General features: G+C 58.9%; 1 protein-coding gene and 1 long non-coding RNA gene across 6 annotated transcripts in view; one reads left to right on the top strand and one right to left on the bottom strand.

Annotated features, from left to right (window-relative positions):
* Positions 1-18219, top strand: part of RASGRF1 (Ras protein specific guanine nucleotide releasing factor 1) — an 88115-nt gene that overhangs the window by 7507 nt on the left and 62389 nt on the right. For all 5 annotated transcript variants that reach the window (XM_059179798.1, XM_059179795.1, XM_059179794.1 and 2 more), the window contains exons 2-3: positions 10373-10479; positions 16398-16545. In XM_059179798.1, coding sequence (XP_059035781.1) covers positions 10373-10479; positions 16398-16545 — 255 coding nt within the window. The remainder of the gene's footprint in view (positions 1-10372; positions 10480-16397; positions 16546-18219) is intronic.
* LOC131835489 (uncharacterized) overlaps positions 1-18219 on the bottom strand; it is a 38968-nt gene that overhangs the window by 13797 nt on the left and 6952 nt on the right. The window contains exon 2 of the long non-coding RNA XR_009355186.1: positions 103-318. This is a non-coding gene — a long non-coding RNA (uncharacterized LOC131835489). The remainder of the gene's footprint in view (positions 1-102; positions 319-18219) is intronic.

Below are 18219 nucleotides of genomic sequence, written 5' to 3'. Positions count from 1 at the left end.
GGTCTCCCTGAAGAGTCCTGGACAGGATGGCGGGAAGCCAGGCTCCGCCCCCCACCCCGCGCCCCCAGCTCCACGGCCTGAGCCCGAGAAGCAAAGTGTCACCTGTTCGTGGTTTTGCTACCGCCAGTGAATAAGCCAGGCCCTGTGCCGCGGCGACAGACGTTTCCAGTCACCCGTCCAGCAAGCGGAGGCTGCCCTGTGCCCGGGCCAAGGCACAGTGCCAAGCTCCGGGGGCATTTCTCAGTTGGAGATCCCTGGGTCGAAAGGAAGGAGCTCGCTCAGAGCAGCTTAGCCACGGGGAGGACCGCCTCGGGACACCTGCAGCAGGAATGAAGGGAACACGTGCTGAACCCGTGTGCCCGGCCTCCGCGGCCAGGACCAGGAACCCGCTCTCTGTCCGCCCTCCTAGTCCGACGGTCCCCCGGCCCCGCCTCTCTCGGAGCCACGTCTGCGTCCTTCTCGGTCTTCTTTCTTGGTCTTGGCCTCCACCACACCCAGCCCATGGCTCGCGCCTGTCCGTGTCACCGCTCCAAACACCTGGGGACCTGGGGCGTGACCCGGGGCACATGCCCACCGCTGCTGGGGCCGCTCTCTGGGAGAAGTACTTCTGCCGCGGGCACCGCTGGAGCATCAGAACCCGCTAGGGGCTCTTAAAAATCCCGGTGCCCGAAATCCATGCCTCGCCCCATTCCTCAGCCCCCGCGTTCTGCTCTCAGGGGTCTGAGGAGGGACGCGAGCACCGCAGCCGGGACTGAGCCTGCCGAGCTCCTGGGAAAGAGCGCAGAAGGTCACCAGAGAGCAAGCCCGTCATGGCTTTGCCCGGGAAGGGGCGGGGCCGTGGGAACACGTGGCCTCGTGCCTAGGAGCGCAGGGGGAGCACGCAGGAGGTGAGCTAAGCTCTGGCTAGGAGGGGCACCCAGCCTTCCTGGAGGCCCTGTGTTTGTCACTGAGCCGTGAGGGGGCCAGTGTCCAGCTCCGTGGGGACACAGGCCGGAGTCATGCAAAAGTCACTCGGGCAGAGAGTGAAGCAGGAAGAACATCACTTTCCATGACCGATACCAGCTGTGTGCTCCTGGTCCTGGCACCACCCCAGGGGCAGGGCGTGGTCCTGCTTGTGAGGCCAGTGCTCACAGGTCTCCTTTCTGGGTCCGTCCCCCGTAACCTGCTGGGGGCAAGTGAAGGTCGACATGAGCCGTTCTTGGGCTTGGCTGCCCCTCCGAGTCCCCAGGAGATGCATGGGTGCACCCAGACCGATCCCATGAGAACGCAGGGTCCAGCCGTGGGGGAGACCCACGGGGACAGGGACACAGTGACCAGTGCTCTGTGGGAGCGGTCTGGCCTGGCCGCCCCGTGTGTGCTCCCGGACCCATCCCGGGACTCCTGAGGGGCCCTCAAGTCAAGGCACACGGCCCGACCTCACGCGGGGGCAGGCACTGCTCTGTGCCGGGTGTCCGTCGCACCTCGGGGTCGATGCACGAGCCTTGCTCCCGTACCAAAGTCAGGTGTGGTCCACCAGTGGATTCTGCAGCTGCTGCTGCCATCCAGGGTCATTCCAGCAGCTCAGGGGGCCTCTTGGGATTCAGACAGAAACGGACTCCCAGAGGCAGCCCCAGATCTGTTTCTGAGTTCATCCTGCATCCCTGACGTATCCTGTAGGATGTGAGTCCTGATCCCGCCCAGGACGCTGGGGGGCCACGGGTGTGGCTCTATGTTGCCCCAGAGAGTTCCCAGGGGTCCCCATGGTGAATTCCGGAATCGAGCTGCTCTTCCGCCCGGGGAGCCATCCTGCACGACCACGTGGTCATGTAGTCGTGGCAAGTGTGACTCAGGCCCTGTCCCGCGGTCCTGCTGAGGCCCCGTGTTGTTCTGGTCCTGCGGACTCTGAGAAGCCTCGAGGGCATCCTCCATGGTTGGGCATCTTTCCGGGCGCACCCGAGATGTGGTCCGAATGTCATCATGTGACCCCAGGACGTCCACTGTCCCGTCTGCAGCCGTGCCAGGGCCGTCACTTGCCCCTGCACAACCTGGTCATTCTGGGGAGGCCCAGGGGTGGCTCAGCTTCCGAGGTGACCTGGGGTCTATCTGACACTGTCTGAGGCTTTGGGACCATCTTGAGCTCTGGTGGGACCCAGAGTCACTGTTCCGTCTGATGCTGGCTGTGGGTTTTTCGTATATGGCCTTTATTAGCTGGAGGTACGGTCCGTGGAGCCCTCCTTTCTTAAGAGTTTTATCATAAACGGATGTTGAACTTTGTCGAGGGCTTTTCTGCGTCGGTGGAGATGGTCATCTGATCTTTATCCTCATTCTGTTGACGTGACCTATGACATTGATGGGTCTGTGGATGTCGAACCATCCTCGCATCCCTGGAACAGATCCCACTCGGTCACGGTATATGATCCTTTCAACGCGTTCCTGACTTAGTTTGCTAATATTTTGTCGAGGATTTTTGTATGTAGGTTCATGGGAACATTGGCCTGAAATTTTCTCTTTTCGTGTGTGGTGTCCTTGTTTGGTTTTGGTATCAGGGTAATGCTGGCCTGGGAAACTGAGTTTGGATTCACCCCTCTTCAGTGTTTTGCTCAGAGTTTGAGATGGACCGGTGTGAAATCTCTCTGTGTCCCGGAGCACCCACCAGGGAAGCGGGCTGGCCCTGGACATTTTGTGTCGGGAGGTTTGATTACTGAATCAATATCCTTACTGTGACTGGCCCGTGCAGATTTTCTATCTCTTCATGACTCGGTCTTGGAAGACTGCGTGTTTCTCGGCATTTATCCGGCGTTTCTAAGTCATCCTATTCGCTGGCGTATAATTGCACGCCGTGGTCTCTAGTGATCGCTTGTACTTCTTCGGTACCAGTTGTGACTTCTGCTCTCTCATTCCTAGTTTTCTTGATTTGAGCCTTCTCTCTTTTTTCTTACTGAGTCTAGTTAACGGTTTATCAATTTTATTTATCTTTTCAAACAACCATTTTCATGGATTTTTTTCTGTTGCCTTTTTAGTCTGAATTTCCACTTATTTCTGCCGTGACCTTTACTGTCTTCTTCCTTCCGCGGATGTCGGGCTGTGCTCATTGCTCTTTTTCTAGCTCTTTAGGTGCAAAGTTTCATTGTTTACTTGAGTTTGTCTTGTTTCTTGTCTCATTACGAATTTCCCTCCTGCGACTGCTTTTGCTGCACCCTACAGATTTTGACATATTGTATCTTCACTTTCATTCATCTCAGGGGTTTTTGTCCTCTTGGGTTTCCTCGTGGATCCACTTGTTCAGTAGTGTTTCATCTCGACATATTTGTGGTTTTTTTCTCCAGTTTTCTTTTGCAGTTGATTCCCAGCTTCACACCATTGTGGTGTCTGGAAAGATGCTCCGTGTGCGTTCAGTCTTCTTAAATTCATTGAGACTTGTCTCATGGCCTCACATATGTTCTCCCCTGGAGAATGTTCCGTGCGCACTTGACAAGAATGTGTTTTCCACTGGTTTGGGGCAGAATGTTCTGTGCAGAGCTGTCAAGTGCATTTGGTCTAACGTGTCCTTTAAGGTCACTGTTGCCTTGTCGGTTTTCTGTCCGGAGGCGCTGGCTGCCGGTGCAGGTGGGGTGCTAGTGTCCCCTGAGCTCTTGTGTTGCTACAGGTTTCTCTTTCTAGGTCTTTAGTATTTACTTTCTATGTCTTGGTGCATTTCTGTTGGGGACATAAATATTTACAAACCTCCCTGCTGGATGAACCCCTTTGTCATCAGTAACACCCACCTGTGTCTGCTATTGTGGACTTTATTTTGAAGACTTCGGTCTGATGTAAGTGCAGCTACTCCAGCTTTCTCTGGGTTTCCACCTGCACGAAGTATCTCTTCCCATCCCTTCACTTTCAGTCCGCGTGTTCTTATGCCTGTGTGTCCTGACCTCTTGCAGGCAGCATACAGATGGGTCTTGTTTTCTGCGTGAATCCATTCAGCCACTCTGTATCTTCTGGATGGAGAATCTAGTCCGTTTACACTTAAAGGACTTATAGATAGCTGAGTATTTATTGCCATTTTCTTCAGTGTTTTGCAGGTGTTTTGTATTTCCTCTGCTGCTTTTCTTGCTCTCTTCCCTTGTGGTTCGATGCCTTTCTTCAGTGTTATGTTTAGATTTCTATCTCACACTTGTGTATCAGCTACAGGTTTTGATTTGTGGTTACCTTATGGCTCACACGCATCAGCCTACAGGCGCACCTCACGGCTGTTGGGGGGTCGGTCCTAGATCCCTACGATAGAGCGAATATCACAATAAAGCAAGTCAAATAAATGTTTTGGTTTCCCACACATATTAAAGTCATATTTGCCCTATGGTGTTGTCTATTCAGTGTGTGATAGTATGATGTATACAAAAGCAGTGTACCTTCCAGATACTAAAAATACTTTATTGCTAAAAAATGCTAAGCACCATCTGAACCTGCAGCAAGTCAGAATTACTGATCACAGATCACCATAACAAGTATAACAATAGTGAAAAGCTTGAAATATTGCAGGAATTACCAAAAGGTGACACAGAGACATGGGTGAGCAAATGCTATTGGAAAAATGGTTGATGTGGGGTTGTCACAAACCTTTACTTTGGAAAAATGCAATAGCTGTGTGCAGCAAAGCAATGCACAATAAAATGAGGTGTCTGTGTGTGTGTGTGTCTGCGTGTGTCTGTGTCTGTGTGTGTGTGTCTGTGTGTGTGCCCTAATCTGTTTGAAGTCAATAGCAAGTTAAGTTGGAACACATTCTGAAACTTTGCATTTCTTCTCGCTCTCCCCAGATCTTACGCTTTGATATCACATTTTACATCTTCTTATTTTGTGTATCCCTTAACTAATTGTTGTAGTCATAGTCATTTTTTTTTAAGATTCTATTTATTTATTTGAGAGAGAGACAGTGAGAGAGAACATGAGCGAGGAGAAGGTCAGAGGGAGAAGCAGACTCCCCGTGGAGCTGGGAGCCCGATGCGGGACTCGATCCCCGGACTCCGGGACCATGACCTGAGCCAAAGGCCATCGTCCAACCAACTGAGCCACCCAGGTGTCCTGTCATAGCCATTTTTATTGCTTCTACCTTTAACTTTCCATCTGGCTTCACGAGGAATGAACCCCTTGCCTTTACAACATGTTTACCTTCACCAGTGAGATTCGTGTTGTCATTTGTACTCTTTCTTTTTTTTTTAAGATTTTATTTATTTATTTGACAGAGATCACAAGTAGGCAGAGAGGCAAGCAGAGAGAGAGGAGGAAGCAGGCTCCCCGCTGAGCAGAGAGCCTGATGCGGGGCTCGATCCCAGGACCCTGAGATCATGACCTGAGCCGAAGGCAGAGGCTTTAACCCACTGAGCCACCCAGGCGCCCCTCATCTGTGCTCTTGTTCCCAGTTAATGCCCTTTCTTTTCAGCTTCAGGAAGTCCCTTTAGTGGCTCTCATAGTCCTGCTCCATGGTGATGAACTCCCTTAGCTCCTGCTTGTCTGGAAAACTTTCTCTCCCCCTCCGTTCTGAACAATGACCCTCCCAGGTGGAGTAGTCTTGGTTGGAAGTTTTTTTCCCTTCAACACTTGAATATATCCTGCTGCTCCCTCTGGCCCACATAGTTTCTGCTGAAAACTCTTCGGATAGTTTTATGAGGATCCCTTGTACCTAAGCAGTTGTTTTCTCTGGATGCCTTGAAGGTCCCCCTTATTTTTAACTTTTGATGTTTCTATTATGATGTGTCACGGTGTGGGTCTCCCTGAGTTTGTGTTATTTGGGACTCTCTAGGCTTCCCAGGCCTGGGTGTGTGTTTCCTTCCCCAGGTCAGGGTCATTCTCAGCCATTATTTCTTTAAATACATTTTCTGTGGCTTTCCGGGGGACAGAAGTTTTCTTCTCTTTCTGGCACCTTTATTATGCAAATGTTGTTTCCCTTAATGTTTTTCCATAGGTCTCTTGAGCGGTCTTTGGTTTTTTAAATTCTTTATTCTTTTCACTGCTCTGTTTTAGAGTGTGTTCCCCTGCCCTGTCTTCAGCTGACCGACCCTTTCTTCCACTTCGTCAGCTCTGCTGTGGAAGCCCTTTATGCACTTTTTTTTTTTTTCCAGTTCAGTTTTGTATTTTTCACTCTGTGACTTCTGTTTGGTACCTTCTCGTGTTTTCTCTCTGTCCATCTGTTCTTCTCCTGAGATCATTGAGCTGCTCTGTGACCTTGAGTTTGAACTCTACATCAGGTAAATTACCTGTCTCGGTTTCATGAAGGTATTTTTCTAGAGTTTTATCTTGTTCTTTCATTGGGAGCATAATCCTCTGTTTCCTTATTTTGCTTGGCTGTATTGGCTTCCATGTATCAGGTGAAACAGCTCTCTCCCCTCATCCTAACCCAGTGGCCACAGGAAGCCTGGGGGTGGCTTTCAGTATGCTGTCTGGGCAGCGCCCCGGGGAGGTTGTCTGCCATGAACTGTCTCTCCAACTGCTTCAGTACCTGTGGGACCCAGAACCACAAGCCCCTGACCACCAGAGCCAGATGTCCAAGGGATGTCCCTTGTGTGGACTGTGCACAGCTGACAGGGGCTGGGCCAGAGGATACCCAGAGCCTCCTGAAGGCTGTCGGGAGAGACGAGGAACCATCCCGAGCCTATCCAGAGCCCCGGGGAAAGACACAGAGCACACATTCTCTTCCTGACGGGGTCTCTCCCTCCCAGTGGGCAGGTGTAGAGGTGGGTAGATGGGTGGAGCCATGGATGGACAGGCAGGGGGATGGAGCTGTGGATGGACACACTGATTGTGCAGGTGCAGAGAGAGAGAGCGTGGAATTCAGAAAGACCAAGAGCCCGGTGTGTCCGCCCACTACCCACTTCACGGAGGAGGGGCCAAGCATCCCAGAGGAAGGGCCCCAACCACCCCGGGCCGCACTGTGCTCAGACTCCACGTCCAGTGCCCTTTCTCTGACCAGGAGGCCACTTGCCCCTCTTAACTCTGGGTCCCCTGGCCCGTTGCTGTGAAAAGAACCCTGGGTGACTGGGGAGCCCAGGCACAGGCCCTGCGGGGCCCACCTCACCTCTCCAACCACAGGCCCTCCGTGAGAGGGCAGTCACCCACTGTACAGGTGCCTGCACCCGCACGGAACACTGGGCCACACCCACAGGGGACTGGCCACCTTCCTGGGCCTGCCCTGCCGGTGGCTGACTGGGTCTTTCTGCGCGTGGGCCTGAGGACCCAACGTTTTCCTTCCATTTTCCTCAGGTCAAACTGCCTTTTCCTTAGCGTCTTCCAGGAGCCTGGAATTCACTCCTTTTCTCTGCATGTGGGGACTTCGTTCTTTCCCAGCGGATTTTACTTCCTCTCTCTGTTTCTGTGTCTCTGCTGCTCTCCTCTGTCTGTGTCTCTGTCTCCGTCTCTGTCTCCATCTCTGTCTCTGCATCTCTGTCACCAGTGTCTGTCACCATCTCTGTCTCCATCTCTACATCTCTGTCTCCGTCTCTATGTCTCTGTCTCCATCTCTGTCTCTGCATCTCTGTCTCTGCCTCTGTGTCTCTCTGTCCCCGTCTCTGTCTCTATCTCCGTGTCTCCCTTCCCTCACCCCCAGCCCCACACAGAGCAAAGCCTTGTGCATGTGGCCACCGTGGTCAGGATTCGCGTGACTCAGGAGGGCTGGGAGGAAGTTTACTCTCCCTTCAGGGGCACTAGTCACTTGGCCCCGGGCTTAGGGAGACCAGGTGTTGGGGGAAGCGCACACACAGAGGAAGCCCGCTGTCCCCACGCCCTCTGAGGCCCCCACAGGGCAGCCCGGGCCATGGTTGGCCACAGAAGCCCTGCTGGGCTACGAGCCACCCACTGTTTCCTGGAGGGGACCTTGTGCACTGCTGAGCATCTGGCCTCTGCGTCCCTGTGGAAGGGAGGGAGTCCGTGTGACTCCTGGGCAGGGAGGGGAGGGGGGCATGCAGGGAGGGGAGGGGGTCATGCTCCCAGCAAGGCCAGGTGTGCGAAGAGCCCAGGCCCGAGCCTGGGACACACCCCACAGTGTCCCCTCTAGTAGAAGCTCCCAAGTGGCCTTCCCAGCACACCCCTTGTCCTCTGCCCCAAGGATGCCCCGGCTTTCCTCAGAGCTCCCTCCAGCACCACCAGTCTGCTTGCCAGGAGCCGCAGTGACATTTCCAGGTCATGCCCGCCCCCAGACCCCCAAACCCACCCCACCACTAGCCTGTGCTCCTGGACTTCCAGCCACCCATCACCGGCTGGGTGCTGTCTCCAAGAACAAGAGATGCAGGACACTCGTGAGGAGCCTGACCACGGCCACAGGAATAGGAAACAGGCTGGGTAGAGAGGGACAGGTGGGCCAGCCTCCTGGGGAGGTGGCTGGGCGGGAGCAGGGAGGGAGCCTCTGGGAGCCGATCCTGCCCTGAGGTGAGGAGAGCTGATGCTTGAAAGCCGAGGTCTCTGCTGGCGGAGGTCCCTGCGGGCGAGGTTCAAACCTGGAGGCTTCTAAGCCGGCTGCCTGTTGTTCTGTTTCCTGCTGAGGTGGGATTGCAGTGGGGTTTCAGGGGGCCTGGGGGCCAGCAGCCTCGGGCTTCTCCACTATGCTGGCCTGGCCGACTGCGAAGCCCCTCACTCCCCACAGCTCAGAAGGGCCAGGCTCAGGGACCTGTGCCCACCCTGCCCCTCCGGGCATGGGCCGCTCTGCCCCCTGCCCCGCCCCTGGCAGCTTGGCAGGGAAGGAGATCCCTCGGCGGGCCAGGGCCCTCGGCGGGCAGCACCAGGACATCCTCCCTGGGGACCCCAGGCAACCCACGGTACAGCTGAGTGTCCCCGCTTCGGAGTTAGAACCCAGAGTCCCACCCGTCTGTAGGCTCCGTGGGCTTTCTTCCCACCCCAGTGCCAAGCCCTGGCTGGAGTGGACGGCAGGTGCCTGGGGAAGGTCTGCTTTGCAGCTGTGTGACCCTGGGCAAGTGGCACAACCTCTGTGCAAAACAGATCACACCTGCTCCACCTGTGGAAGGCGGGAACCAGTGAGCTCGCGGGAGATGAGTGCAGGAGTGTCCTTCATCTCTCGAGAGGTGGAACGTACTGGGTACCTGCTGCTTCCAGGGCGGGGCGGCGGGCGCCCACCTGAGCCTTCTGAATTCAGTTATTTGAGGCTGTAGCTGACATTTCGTTCCACAGCCCCAGTTATCTGTTTCCTAGGAAACAAGAGAGAGACGCTGACTCTCCAACCGCGCGCACACACATACACACACACGCACGCACACCCCGTGGCCGCCACCAAGACTAACAATTAACAGAAATACAGTAAATGTCAGCAGACGCTAAAAATAGTCTACGCGCCGCACCTCGGGGGCTGCTCCCTGCCGCCCGGCGCCGCGGGGGCAGGGACAGGGACAGCACCCCTCCACGACTCACCGCCACACCGCGGCCCGGACACACCTCTGAGCGGCGGGCCTGCGGGTCCGTGTCTGCACCCCACCGCCTGCCTCTCTCCCACCTCCAGCGGGATGAGACCAGAGGTGTGCGCGGACGCAGTCCTCCCAGCCCGTCCGCCCTGGACACCACCACTGGGACCCTGCCCACCTCGTGTCTGGCACTTGTGTTCCTGCCGTCCAGCCCCTCACAGCCCGAACACACGGGGCCCTCCGGACACCTGTGCTGCCCCCACTTTCCCTGTCCAGCGCACCTCAAACCTGGATGGACCCGCTCTCCGTCGGCGGGGCAGCCATCCTGCACTCCCGGGCTGACCCGACGGGCTTTCTCCGCCCCCACCGCCCTCTGCTCTCTCCTCCCTCCCAGCGATGACCGCAGCAAACAGGTGTGCTCGCTGGGCTGCGGGCACCGTGCGGGGAGCTGAGCTGCCTTAACAGGGAGACTATAACAGATGCGTGTGTGCTGTCGGCTGCTCTGCTTCCCGGGAGCCAGCGGGGGTGGCGGGGGTGCTGGCCCCTGGCCCTGGGCTTAAGGCGGGTCCAAGTCACCTGCACCCCACGGCGGGGCTTCCGGGGGTGCTCCTCGGGGCCCTGTCTGTTCATGCTTTCACCCCAGGACCGGAGGAGGGCTTGATACCTTTCTGGGAGCGGAACACAGGCACACGGCCCTCAGCGGGAACCCACGTCCCAGAGGCGGTCCCCCGTGGTGTTTTTGCCTTCCTCCCAGCACACCTGATGGTTTAAAACTGGCTTTTTTGCAATTTGTTGACAAATCAGGTTTTGCTTCCTTCCTATCCTAAGTGTAGGCTCTGTTCCATGTACAAAGCCTGCCTTAGACGAGTTTGAAAATGTTTACTGGAATGGCCTTCCCGGGCCCCAGAACGAGTCTGCAGCTGGCTGGCGTGGCCGCGAGCGTCCGGCCCGAGAGCCGGACGGAGGGCCGCGTGGACACCCTGGTGACCAGAGCTGTCTTCTTCCCGGTGCAGCATTACTTCACCGTTAACTTCAGCCACGAGAACCAGAAAGCCCTGGAGCTGAGGACGGAGGATGCCAAGGATTGTGACGAGTGGGTGGCGGCCATCGCTCACGCCAGGTACGTCCTGCCCACCCCGCCGTCGCCGCCAAAGAGGCGGAACACAAGGGCCCTGCCCGGAGCAAACCGCGGCCCCGAGGGGGAGGGCAGGGACGGGAGGGAGGGAGAGAGAAGGCGAGTTGTAAGGAGGGCTCTTGGCAGGGGTCCCCTCGGATCCCAGAGCTCTGGGTCTGTGCCACCCTCGGTGCCCCCGGGAGCAGGGAGACGGGAGGAGCAGCCTCCCGCCAGCTTCAGTGCACCGGCTCCTTCCTCTCCAGTAGGGGAGCTGAGCCCTCTTTGGTTGGGGTCAAGGATCTTATGGCTACCAAAGCCTAAGCCCGGGCTCCAAGCCAGCTGCAGCCACGGATCTGCTGCGTGACCATGAACAGCTCCTGCCTCTCCTCGGAGCCTGTTTCCTGTTCTACATAGGGAAATCTCTCAACCTCTCTGAGCTCGGGGGTTCCAGAGCTCCTCCTCATCCCCCGCAGGGCATGCCCCTCCCTGGAGGGGCCAGACAGAGAGAAAAGCTCAGGCCTCTCCACGTACGCTGCGGAGAAAACAGGGCCCCACCGTGGATAGAGTCTTCCGGGTCGTGGGGAAGTGACAGGCTTATGGGCTGGGGTGTGGCTCCCCAGCTGACAACCCCTGACAGAATCAAGTCTCATCCAAGGGCAGGGACCCCCAGAGGCACCCCCTCTCAGCGGGTGATCTCTCCGGCTTAGTGCAGACTGCTGTGTCTCTGCGTCTCTCTGCTTGTTAAGTGTAAGGTCCTGAGGGCAGAGACCAAGTCTGATTCTTCGGGTCCCCGGGGCTTACAGGGGCATGAGCAGGTGGATCGGGAGAAATCAAGGGTGAACGACCGGACGAGGGTGGAGGCAAGGTTGGACGCCGAGCGGAAGGTGAAAGATGAATGTGTGGAGGGTAGATGGACGATAAGTGGACGGGTCTCAAGTACGTGTGATGGTGGATGGACAGTGATGACGCGTGGATGGTGTGTGTGTGAGTGGATGGATGGATGGATGGATGGACGGATGGATGGATGGATGGACGGATGGACAGATGGATGGATGGGTGGATGGACGGATGGACAGATGGATGGAAGGATGGACGGATGGACGGATGGATGGACGGACGGATGGATGGATGGATGGACGGATGGATGGATGGACGGATGGATGGATGGATGGATGGATGGACGGATGGACAGATGGACGGATGGGTGGGTGGATGGATACCAGGGCCCTTCTTTGAGCCCTGGAACAAACCAGCCGACCACAAGCCCTTTACAATGGCCATAGCACTAACTATGACCTCGAGGTCAGGCCATGTCCTTCCCTGTTCTCAGGGAGTATCCAGTCCAGCCGGTACTCACAGGTGCACTTATAGAGTCAGGCTCTGACTGTGGTTCTGGGCAGAGAGGGGTGGATGCAGGTGTCCCCCAGGGACATCGTGTCCACTTAGGAAGACATTAGACATGGTCGCAGCTAGCTCTTGCACACAAAGGCCCTGGTGGATACAGGGCACCATGGGGGAGAGACACTACTTCCATCTGCAGGGAGATGAGGGAAGCTGGATATAGGGTGACGTCTGACCTGAGCCAGAGGACCAAGGGCGTAATGGGCTTAACTATGAGCGCTTTGGCCCCCAGCCCCAGTCCCACCCCCAAGGCGCCGATGTACGAGAGAGACCTGCAGGATTAATGAACAGACACAGTGTGGGTTTCGGAAGGTGAAGTGTAATCGGGTCATAACGGGTCTCGAACACCCAGCTGGGGAGTTGGACCTTTACTCTGTGAACAGCGGGAGCCATCAAAGCTTTTATACCAGGGGAGTAATGCCGTCAGAGCTACAGTTTGGCGTGGAAATTGTCAGCGTTGTGCAGGATGGGTTCACGGCGGAAGGACCCAGCCTCAAGAAGAGCCGGTGGGCCTCCGTCCCCCCACCAGGAGCCAAGAGCTGGGCTGTTCTGAGAACCACATGAGTCTGCTGACGGGGAGGGGCTTTCTACGTGTTGAAGCGATGCAGAATGCAGAGTTCTCATCGGTTGTACCTTCTGAGGACCAGGACTGCGCTGGTTTAGAACATATATTGATACTAAAATGTTTCAGAGACCGTGTGAGACCCTGGAGCCTCGCCTGGCGGAGGTGACGGAGACCCAGCGGAGGCCGGGCTGGGGTGGGACCCCGTAAGGCACACACGCAGGCAGGCGCAGAAAGTGGCTCAACCACTACAGAAAATTGTTAGACAGTTGCTTAAAAAACAGCCATTTAAAGATTGCTAGGCTGGCTCCATGACCAGCAATGTCAACCTTTCGGTGTTTATAAGAGAGAAGCAAAAACATCCACGACCGGTCCTGTGCACATAGCTCCGTGTATAGTAGTCCCCAGACTAGAAAGAGCCGAGGTGTCTGTCCGCAGACAGACAGACGTGCAGACAAGCCCCGGTACGTCCAGGCGACAATACCGCCCAGCACCGGAAAGGCGCCCGCCCGAAACATGTGTCACAAAATGCTGAACAGCAAAGTCAGCGTGCCGAGGAGGAAAAGCCACATGCAAGCTAGGGCACGCCATCTGAGTCCAGTGGCGCGAAGTTTTGTCACAGGCACAGCTCGCTTGTGGCGAAGGACTCTGAGCTGGAGTCGCCTGTGGGGTCGGGCTGGCTGGGGGTGTGAGGGGGCTTGCCGGGGGGACAGAAGGTTCTTTCTCCCAGGTGCGGTACGCGCAGATCAAAGCCCGACACCATCAACCATATGCTTTTCTCACCTGCACCTTCCAGTCTACGCACATTAAACCTCGAATTTTAACGCAGGGTTCTGCAGCCCCAAACCTCGGACCTCCCCCTTCTGTGACCGGCAGAGAAAACAGCATCTCAGGTGCTTCGAGCGATTAGGTCAGGCCCACCAAGACCGTCTCCCCATCTTCAGGCCCGCTGTGTCCTGTAGCACCACGGAGGAGCAGGGGCAGAAGCACATCAGATCTGTGGTCCCAGGGATTCGGAGCGCTTACACCCCCACGCGGGAGAGGCCGTCCTGGGGCTGACTTACACGCATTGTGTCGCTAGGGGGAAAGCGCAGACTGTGAACCCTATGTAGCCTCAAGCCCAGTCCATCGTGAGTGTGCGTGAGTGTGAGGTGTGTGTGTGGGTCAGGAGGGAGCCTGGCTCTGTTCCACAGCTCTGCTGAGCAGTGAGCAGTGTTGCCCGAACCTTATTTGGTTTCTGTATGCATTTACGTACTAGATACATTGTACGTACCGAGGTAGGCGCTGTGGGGTCCACAGCGTGCTCTCCCTGCCCGTGCGTGCACCGTCCACACTTCAGGGAGGGCGCGGGGTGTGAGCCGAGCAGCTCCCGCTGTCGGGGACTGGAGCCCTGTTCTAGCTCCAGCTGCCGTGCTCCCAGACTGTCATTTAGGGGAAGGCACGTCCCCTCTCGGGCCTCGGTTTCTTCACGTATAAAATTAGGCTGTGGCTCCCAAGTTTCTATCCAGCTCTGAGTCTGAGTCTCCAAAGGCAGTGCTGCCCAGAGAGGTGCTCCGTACCTCGTTACTGGAGGAGAGGGCGGGGGAGGCGGGGCAGCCCAGATCGGCTGCCCAGGAGATCCTGCTCCACGCCGGGCGCCAGCATCCATGACAAACCACCCAAGTCCCGGATTCCCACAGCCCTGGAGTGTGGAGAAATGCGGCAGTGTGAAGACAGACCCCACCGTCTCTCCACTGAGCTCCCTTTGCAAGCTAAGAGAACGGAGCCTCTTGGGAAGTGGGAGAAAGAAACTTCGAAACCTAATATTCTCCGTTCACACTCATTCTGGTAGGGGAGCCGAGTCCTCATCTTTGGTGAACGGTCCTGCCAAGCAGAGTCCACTCTCGCAGCCTCACTGACTTTTAGATGGGGGAAGGCTGGGACGGAGCGTTGATATCGGGGTCAGGACCCCCCCCCCCAGGGATACGCTCCAGGTCCTGCCACCATCAGGCCAGCAGGAGCCAGCCTCCTCTGACCCTGTCAGGGGACCGGGCTTTCTCAGCCTCCGAAGGGCCCCCACCCCTGCCTCCATGCGAGGCTGTTCCCACGCACGACCGCCTGGGCTCTCATCATTGAGGCTGAGAGCACGTGTGTGTGGCTCCCGAGCCGGTGACGAAAGCCAGCATTGCTAGCCTGGCGCCCACTGACCAGCCGCATTCAGGGCCACCAGAAAGCCATGTAAGAAGATGCCAGACGGGAAAGTGCCCCTTGACTGAGCACATGGGGAGCCCATGGATGACCCCCGACAGTGACCCCAGTGCTGTGGGTGTGCTGCCGCCCCTGGCTGCCCCAGCCTAGGAGCAAGTGGGGGGACAGATGTGGGGACGAGTGAGGACAGGCTACTCTCTGAACAGCCTTGCTGCACGGGTGGGAGGGAGCTGGGTGTGTCCCTCACGTGGAGGGACTCAGGCCTCCCTATGTGCCGAAGAGAGACAGCCCGTGGGACAGGGACCGCCGCTGACGCTGAAGGGACAGGCATTCAGGGGTTCAGGATGGAGCGAGCAGGGCCTCCGCGGTCTGACGGGAGGGGACCATGGTCGTCCCAGCGCGAATGCGTCACGTGTGCTGAACTGTCCCTCACTGGCGCAGACCCAGGTCACAGATAAGCAAACTGCGGCATGACCCTGAGGTCCCCGGGCTCCTGGGTATGCGAGGGAGCGAGCGCGGCCGGACCCAGCGAGCGGACTGGGTCTGAGGACCGGGCTTCCACCAGAACCCACACCCGCAGGGCAGCGGCAGCCGCGAGGGGTGGGGGGTGCCGGCGGGACGCAGCCGGGGAGCCAGACGGTGACGTGGCAGGCTGCGAGGCAGAACACGGCCGCCAGCGGGGTGGGGGGCGTGGAGATGGAAGGGGGCGGGGGCTCCGGCCGCTGAGGTTGGCGGCCAGAGACCGTGAAGCCCCGGCTGGGAGGAGGTTGGGGACGCGGGCGGGGGAGGGGAGGCTTCCGAGGGCACCGGGCCGGGGGGGGGGAGGGGGGGGGGAGGCTTCCGAGGGCACCGGGCGGTGGGGGGGAGGGGAGGCTTCCGAGGGCACCGGGCGGGGGGGGGAGGCTTCCGAGGGCACCGGGCGGGGGAGGGGAGGCTTCCGAGGGCACCGGGCGGGGGAGGGGAGGCTTCCGAGGGCACCGGGCGGGGGAGGGGAGGGGAGGACGAGGTGGGTGAACGGACGGGTGAGTGGGGAGCAGGGTGGGCTTTCCCTCGGAGTCCCTGCCTGGCTTCCCCGATGGGCCCCACTGAGAGCTTCCCTTGCGAAGCCCGTGGGCCCTCCTTTACGGAACGGTGTTTCCCCAGCTCTGGCGCCGCCAGTGGCCCTGCCTGTGCTGTGGGGTGTCGGGGAGAACCCTGGCCCAGGACACAGCTGACCCGGCTCCCCCCTCAGAGGCCTGGAACCTGGCTGGTCTTCCAGGTTGCCCCCAGCCGTGATGCCCTGCAAGTCTGAGGCCTGTGAACGTACACAATGCTGGGCTATCTCTTCTGCCCTTTGCTTATCCTCTGGGGGCCCTCTGACCTGACTCTAACCCTCCAGTCTTGTTGCCAGTCTCCCCCAACACAAGCCTCCTGACCAAGGCCACCCTTGGGTGGGTGTGTGCCCAGAGACCTGGGCTGTGGGACATCCCCATGGTCTGGGTCGGAGAAGACAGCATGGCAGCTGGAGCCAGAGCCAGGCCAGGAAAGAGGCAGGGGGAATGGGCTTCCGACAGAAGAGCCGCCTATGCAAAGGCCCAGGGGCCTCAGTGGGTGAGAAGGCCCCCCATGGGACCCACAGGTCCGAGTGCAAGACGAGATCTGGCAGGGAGGCCTCAGGCGCTGTGTGCGGCAGTGGGACCTTCTCCAGAGTCCCGCCGCTGGGGGTCCCACCTGGGGCTGGACCTGCGGATCTCAGGCCCGTGGCGTGGTAACCTGCGTGTCCACCTGCCCGCAGCTACCGGACCCTGGCCACGGAGCACGAGGCGCTGATGCAGAAGTACCTGCACCTGCTGCAGATCGTAGAGACAGAGAAGACAGTGGCCAAGCAGCTGCGGCGGCAGATCGAGGACGGCGAGACCGAGATAGAGCGGCTGAAGGCGGAGGTGACCACCAGCTGGGCCCCGGCCCCCACCACGGGCTCCTGGAAGGGCGGGGCGTGGGGACACGTGATGGGCAGAGAGGGATGGTGCACGGTCCGATGGGCATTCAAATCCCACCTCTGCCCCCAAACTCTGTGCCTCAGTTCGTCTGTCGGTGAGATGGGTTTTTTATCCTCACGCGGCAAGGCTGTGAGGCTGGTGCGGGCTGATGGGCGAGCTGCGGAGCGCCTGCCTGGGGCCACGCTGACACAGCAGGGGTGCGGGGCCCCGGAGGGTCGGGGTCCAGGCAGGGGCTCCAGGCAGCTGTCTAGGGGCCACGCTGTCGTCAGGCTGAGCCCACTAGGACCATGATACCGAGCGTGTCTGTGAAGCCGCATCTCCCGGACCTCGGCGCCGACCTCCAGAGTTGGAACCGCGCTGTCCCGGCCTCCCGAGCAGTTCCCTCGGCGGGAAATCGGGCAGTGCTCTCCACCCCATAGGCACCCCTGCCAGCTGTGTGCCCAGCACAGAAGGACCTGACCCCTCGCCCCATGGCGCACGTGGCACCATCTGGCCATGTCGCCCCAGAGCCATGGGCTCGGCGCTGAGGAGGGGAAGGGGAAGCATGGGCTCGGCTGGCAGACTCAGCCGAGTAATTTCCAGGGCCCACCACAAGGGAAAACGCAAGGCTGCGGCCCAGGCTGGGGAAGTCACCCCCGTCCTCACAGCCCATCACCCCAACCCGTGGCGGGCAGGTGACCTGCAACTTCAACCCCCACAACCTGTGCACTGGGATGGGGGTCACCCACCGAGTGCACCCTGCTGTCTCGCGCCCTTCCCTGAGACCCCACGGATGCGCCCTGGACCCCCCTCATCCTCACACTGGGGCTCCCGCAGGTGAAGTCCAGTGCCCCCGCCTATGCCAGCCTGTAGCCGGACAGAGGGCAGCTGTGGGGGTGGGGAGCGGGCAGCGGGAGCCCATCCTGGGGCTGGAGAGGGAGAACACACAATCTAGGGCCCCGGGACCCTGCAGTGTCCCACCAGACGTCACTTACAGAACAGAAAATTCTAAGAGAAAAGCACTAAGAATTTCAGGGTGGAACCCTCGGAGGGGGGAGCCCCAAACGTGGGTCCCGTCTGGCGCTCGGAAGCCAGCTCTGCCCGGAAGGGTCAGGCCGGAAGTTACCAGTCCCGCCGTGTTGCTCCGTCGCAAAGCTGCAACGTCCTCTCGGGAGCTCCGGTTGAAGCAGACGCCAGAACTCCGCATGCCTCCTCCGGTCCTGCGCTCGGCACCTCAGACGGGCCTCCCCAGTCCACCCTCAACCACCCCGAGAAGATCCAGGCTCAGCAGGCCGCCCGCCAGAGCTCCCACAGCTGGGCGGGGGCCGGGGCGCGCTGGGATGGGGGCCGGGGCTGTCTGTCTGCTCGTCAGTCTTTCCCCTCCGCGCGCAGTTGCGGGACGGGAGCTTGTCCCGCCTGTCAGCACCTGCTTCCTTCGGTGTCTCACCCAGCCCAGCACACATCCTGGAGTCCGGGCTGCACCCGTGAGGAACCGGGGCCCCGGCCCTGACCCCACGTTATTGGCTTTATGAGCCAGGCTGCCCCGGGAGCCTCTGACGCCGTCACTCCGCCCGCAGCCCCCTGAGCAGGGCCCACAGCCTCATCCTCCCCGGGCCTCCTCCTGTGCCCCGCGTCCAG

This window comes from Mustela lutreola, chromosome 7, assembly GCF_030435805.1.
Source record: "Mustela lutreola isolate mMusLut2 chromosome 7, mMusLut2.pri, whole genome shotgun sequence".
Classification (NCBI taxonomy): domain Eukaryota; kingdom Metazoa; phylum Chordata; class Mammalia; order Carnivora; family Mustelidae; genus Mustela; species Mustela lutreola.
Note: the sequence above shows the minus strand (reverse complement) of the source record. Positions and strands in the feature narration are given on the sequence as shown.